This window comes from Thalassophryne amazonica, chromosome 8 (genome assembly GCF_902500255.1).
Source record: "Thalassophryne amazonica chromosome 8, fThaAma1.1, whole genome shotgun sequence".
Taxonomy (NCBI): domain Eukaryota; kingdom Metazoa; phylum Chordata; class Actinopteri; order Batrachoidiformes; family Batrachoididae; genus Thalassophryne; species Thalassophryne amazonica.
The window spans coordinates 55,816,448-55,822,610 of NC_047110.1; the positions used below are offsets into that span (position 1 = coordinate 55,816,448).

A 6,163-nucleotide genomic window follows, 5' to 3' on the forward strand; every position below is an offset into this window, starting at 1 on the left:
ACACCAACACTCGACACACCTCACATTAACGTGTTGGTTTACACAGAATGAATGAGTCAACCAATCAGTGTTAGCGGAGGCACATTTTACCCATAATCCCTTTCCCATCTATCTGTGTTTGTTACAAAACTTCAGAGGTTAGTGCATTATTAAACATTAAAAGATACATGTTATATTTTAATTTTGTAAAAATGACAGAATTGACATTAATGGAGTTATTCTATCAGTATTAATTTTATTTATAAACCAAACCACAAGTCAGCACTGCTTTATTTTCCAAGACCTCCGCCTCACGGCTACACTGTTACTGAGTAGATATTTGAGCTGATCCTCTCAGCTGCTTTGCTGCTGGAAGCTATATAATAAACAGGAGCTTCCAGTAGTGGGCAGGGCACACAAAGACAGAAGTGCTGACTCATTGTTTGGGTCTGTAGTCACTTTTGATGCTACCAGAAGCGACTGTGGTGTTAAAACTCAAAATCAGCTTATTAGTAGTTGCAAGTGTACTTCAACACTGGAAGTTATCGGTTATCTGTAGCTTCCGGTAATTTTTGGGCGGCTTATTTGTTTAGCTTTACGAAAGATCACTTTTCAGTTAGCTGATTATCTGTTATCGAAGCTAATTTTTTGGTTAGTTGTGCCCACCACTGTATGTATGTAATGGATCAGTTACAGTCAGGAGGTGATGAACAATCTACAGGGAATCCCCAGCACCAATTAGGCTTAGGCATTTCCTTGATTAAGCATCTGGCCTTGAATAGGGGCCTGCCTCATTTAATTGAAAAAAAATAAACACCTGCTCTAAATGAGCGCCGGGCATTATGTACATTAAAAGGATTACATTTGGTTGAGTTACTCTTTTTTCTAAGCCAGCTGCGGAGTGGTACCTTGAAATCCTAAAGCCTGATTTATGCTTCTACAACTCTGTAACTCCATGGCCATGCAATGACATTGACGCGCGCATGGCCCTTTAAAGTTCTCTGTCTCATTGGTGGCCGTCTTACTGCAATTTACCACAGGAACAGCAGCTTTTTCTGGATCAATTTGTCCCTCAATGAGCTCCACTCTTTATACAATCATCAACCTCCAAACCAATTTTACGGTACCTGCAATTTCGCTCCATGAATTGCAGGTCGTTTGAGTATCTTTGTAGTTTTTAGACTCCATGTTGTAAAGTTGGTCATATTTGCAGACTTCTGCCAAATGTATTTGATCCATGATCAAAACGTAATCAGTGGGCGCACTGCAAAAACTTGTGAAATATGATGGGAGAGGAAGCAGTGAAACCGTAAAAGTGACAAATCGCAGCCTTTGTGGTCTCCGTTGTTTAGCAGGTGGTCAGGCTGCGGAGAGGGTTAGCACGGACACAGAAGGCTTTGATCTAAAGCGGTTGTTATTGTTTCACCACACCCAGGGATGTGTGTGAAACTTTAAACCATATTATAGTGCAGGCAGCAAGCAGCATTTTGTTAATAATCACCAGCTTTGAATGAAGGCCTGCCTCATTTAGGCGCTGTAAGGTGGTCCCGAAAAACAAGCTTACACTTTTAGAAGGTGCGTCTTCATTTTTTAAGAGCCCGACCGATATGGATTTTTTGAGGGCGATGCCGATAACGATATTTGGATGAAAAAAAATACAGATAATCGATAAATCGGCTGATTTGCCGATAGCCGATAAATGAGCCGATTTTTTTTTTTTTGATGAATAAAATGTTCTTTTTTGGACCCTTAACAAAAAAGGTATAAAGCTAAAAGCTGAAGCTTTGTCCTCATATTGATTAATTTTATAACAGAAGAATTTTCAAGTTCAAAAAAATGCAAAAATGCAACTGGAGCAGTCAGGGGGCTATTAAACGGGCAAACTAGTAAGATATCACTCCTGAAAACGATCTTTACCATATCACGTGAGGTAAATCTGCCCTACGATTGGATTTTGGAAAACCATGTGACGAAGAACCAATTCCGACTGGACACTTACATTGCACACGCCATCACACATCTTCTATGAGGAGTACCAAGCTGGCCGATGGTGGATCGAAAGTCAGTGGAGTTAACTTTTCAGCAAAAAAAGAAAAAAGTAAGTTTCTATCTCATATCATTAAAAAATTATTTACAATTTAGTAAAGCTTGGTCCCAGCCGTCGTATACAACGGCATTGGTCCCAGAGGGTTAATGGCGAATGGCAGTAATTCCCAGAACCCTTCCGGACGACCAGTGAATCTGAATGTTTCCACCTCTTAGCAGTAAACGAAAGTTTTTCATGCTAGAAATAAGGTCTATACAACGTGGGCTTAATAAAAAGCGTGACCGACGCAATGAAGCACATTTGACACATTACTACATAAACTGAGTTAATCAAACTGAGTTGAACTGAAACGGGAGAAATGTGGGGTGAATGTAATCGCAAAGTTATAGTACTTGTATGCTTTTGTCAGGCGATCAGTGCAGTGTGACGGCGAACTACGGGGGACAGTGATGAACACATTTAAGCAGGGGTGTAAGCAGCTCTCAGTTGAATGAGTCAGCACTCCATCTACTGGACAAACAGTGCAAGAACATTTTACATTGCCAACACAAACATTCTTTCAGTAACTGTTCGGTTTATGAGAAATTATCGGCGCTCTATCGGCAAAATTTCGGCCGATAGTGAGTACTTTGAAAGGGGCTCATATCGGCCGATAATATCGGCCGGCCGATATATCAGTCGGGCTCTAATTTTTTTGGTTCCTCTAGGGGTAAAAATAAACTGGGTGAAATTTCATGAGATTTGAAAAGTATTAACCACTGCAGCCCGGCCGTGTTTTTTGTGATATGCGAGTGACATTTTGAGTTATGGACTGGAAACATTAGTTCATTAGTGGCAGATTTTGTTACATCTGCCTCGGGTCACATTTTTGAGGCATTCAACATCAACATGGACTTCCCTCATCAAGGACCCCTCAGAGTGGGAAGATGACCCATTATTCCAGTCATCACAGCAGGTCCTGGATAACAATGCTGTTGTCAATGATTTTGCTGAGGGAGGAGTTGCAGTTATCCAGGATTACAATCAGACCCTAATGAAGGATGAACAGCAGCACCAATACCTGCTGTAAATTGTTGATTGGCATCGATGTCAGTTCCCGGAGGAAAAGTAAATCAGAACCAAATCCCACTCCCCATTCTGTTTACACCAAATAGGTGGACAGTGACATGTAATGTTTTTTTATCTCTCCTGTGTGGTCAGTTAAAGGAGAAAACATTGTTATTTCTATTTGCATTTCATTTGTGAACAGGTACATTACTGTTGTGATTTGCACCAATATGCTCAACCATTGTCATTTCCACCCCGAGTGCGGCAGTGGTTAGAGTAGTCGTATCGAAATAACATTTTGTACACAACATTTTCTCATCAAGATGACCAATTTTGTCAGGAAGCACCTTAAGAAAGTTGCATTTTTATTTTTGGCATACTGTTGAGAACCACCCTAAGGGGCCGGGTCTGAGCACAGTTTTAAAAAAATAAATGCCTGGGCTTTTAATTAAGGAAATACAGTACTCACTTTCCTCAAATTGGCTCTGTTGCGACGGAGCACACCCTGCTCTGTTGGGTACATGTGACTAGTTTTACTGGAAGGACACTCCGATGGTGGCGAGACTCTGTGTCTGATGAGTGAAAATCCATGATGTTTATTACATGGAAAGCCATACAAAAACAATGGGACTTTTGCTTTTGTCCAGTGAGAGAGAGTATCCAGTTTGTGATGATGATGTTTTAGGCATTTTTACTGTATTTAATTTTTTTGTTTTATTTCATTTCCTGAATACACCACAGGTTACAAAGGAAGCATAGAGAAAAATATGTTGATTGGCAAAGTACAAGAATTTCACTTGATGGCCAAATTAAAGCCTTATTACATTTGTAGACAAAAAGCAACCCAGTTTGTAACACTGACCTATTGCATGTGCCATCAGCTTTTCCTTACACCAATATCACCAAGAATAAATCCTAGACATTTATTCGCTCTTCACACCTGATGGCTTAAGCTTAATTCAGACAAGTCTTTGTGCAAACCTCTTATGTGGTGCATCCTTCAGCAGAGGACTCTGAGGACTGGTGGCAATGTTAGCCAGCTCAGTGAGCCAGTTGGTGCTGGGGGAGCTGCTGAGTTCCTGGTGAGACACTCCAGCTCCAACGTGAAACAAACTTAGAGATCTCTGGTCCTCCTCCACCTCCTGTAACTCTGGCATGTCATCTAGACAGGGAGAGAAAAAGGAAGTCACTAGAAATGTGAAGACACAGTTTGCATACATGTCCATGTGACTAATCGACGTTTTGGCTTTTTACCATAATCCATGTGGCACCCAGGTGAGGACGGCAGGTCCTCACAACACTTCACTGGGTTAAAGGCATTATCCATTGTCACAATGTTGGTCTACCTCCTCTATGTTAACACGCTGCGGGTCAGTTTACTCAGCTTCCATCATCGTGTTATTCCACACCATCTGGTTTAAAGCAAGACAGACAAGAATAGCACTTTCACAGTCAGAGTGAGGCTGCAATTAGAAAAGCCAAAGCTGATAATTTTCTCACCAAAACCCAAAACAACCCTTTGAAATTCTGGAAGACTATTGAACTAGCTAGAGATGAAAAAATAGCATTGAGCTTCTTCCATATATTGTTAACTCTCACACACACACACACACACAAAATAAATATTTGATTGTTTTAACATGCACTTTGTTGCCTTTGGTTCCCTATTCAATTCTCTCAACACCACACATGAAAATTCAATTATGCTTTATTGTGAAATTGATGTTATGTTAATTCAATCAGTTTAATCAGTGATGACAGACTCACATGTGCATAAAGACATCAAACTTTTAAACACTACAATATTACCATGTTCTGAAGGTTTGAAAGCATTAATTCCTGTAGCTTGCATCCTATTTTATTTTTTGACATGTTTTTAGCCTCTCTACATAGACTAACAAAATTCCACTCATATGTACTATAAACCAGCCTATGTTGTTTTTTGTTTGTTTGTTTTTATCAGTGTGACCTGAAAACTTTAAACATTTACAGGACCATCTCCAAACTATTTATCCTTGTCAAGATACTGGAATCCCTTGCAAAAGAATTCCCATTTGCAAATAATTCTATACATGATTATTAAAAACAGACTGCATATATACTGGACAAAGCCTGCGTGATGTGACCCATAAGTTTTCTATACAGACCTGATGTCGCAGACCAAATGGTCCCCCGAGCCTCCACTGTGCATGTGTCATTTGGGACCACAGCAACACATCTGAGAGTGACTCTCTCCGCCCAAAGTGATCAAAGGGAATAATGTGATTATTAACCATCAGATGACAAGGTAAAACCTCTTAAATAATTCTAAAGTCAGTTTTAAGCAGAAACAAGGCCGTTTTAAGCAGAAAACTGGGCGACAATCAGTGAGTTGTTATTGACACTCTGAAATGACGTAGGCGCCGCACCACGTCAGAGTCTGACCTGGTACTGTGGCACTCTGATTGCTTCCTCTGTCTTTTATTATGAAATCATGCTGAGTTTATTTGGAAATGATTATTGTACAAAAGCTTCAAATATCTGTCGCTGAGCTAGATGATGAGTGGAGTGCAGTTTTAAGAAGAAATGAGGTGACGCTCAGAAATGATGTTGCTGAGCTCCAAAATGATGCATGCGTAGTGAAGGCAGGGCGGATCGTTCAGTCGACGACAAAGGAACAGCCAATATGAAGCCCATATTTGGGCTGTGAACTAGGTGTCATCATGTTCACAGCAGCGGGTACTATAAACTTAGTAATATATAAAGGGGTGGCTCGTGGGTAGGGATGGGTATCGATGTCGATTAAAATCTTATCGATACCATTATCGATTCCGCTTATCCGTCTGATTCCTTATCGATTCCCCTTGTGAATTTTTTGTGTACTAAAAGTAGGCTTTACAGGTTTTCTATGTCAGTGGGTCAAAGTGCTTTTTCTTATCATGCACCCGCTCTGTGGAATGGTCTTCCTGTGACCGTGAGGCAGTTGAAGTCCGTGGACATTTTTAAGTCAAGATTTAAAGCCTATTTTTATTCTTTCTTATGAATAGTTTTTATTTGTTTATCTGTTTTATTCTTTTACTTCTGTTTTTAATTATGTATTTGAATTTTTTA

The 6,163-nt window shown here is 40.1% G+C and overlaps 1 protein-coding gene across 1 annotated transcript in view; it reads right to left on the reverse strand.

The window, feature by feature from the left end:
• Positions 1–6,163, reverse strand: part of hbp1 (HMG-box transcription factor 1) — a 51,715-nt gene that overhangs the window by 42,500 nt on the left and 3,052 nt on the right. The window contains exons 2-3 of the mRNA XM_034176291.1: positions 4,328–4,485; positions 4,055–4,235 (exon numbers count right to left, since the gene is read on the reverse strand). Coding sequence (XP_034032182.1) covers positions 4,055–4,235; positions 4,328–4,400 — 254 coding nt within the window. The 5' untranslated portion in view covers positions 4,401–4,485. The remainder of the gene's footprint in view (positions 1–4,054; positions 4,236–4,327; positions 4,486–6,163) is intronic.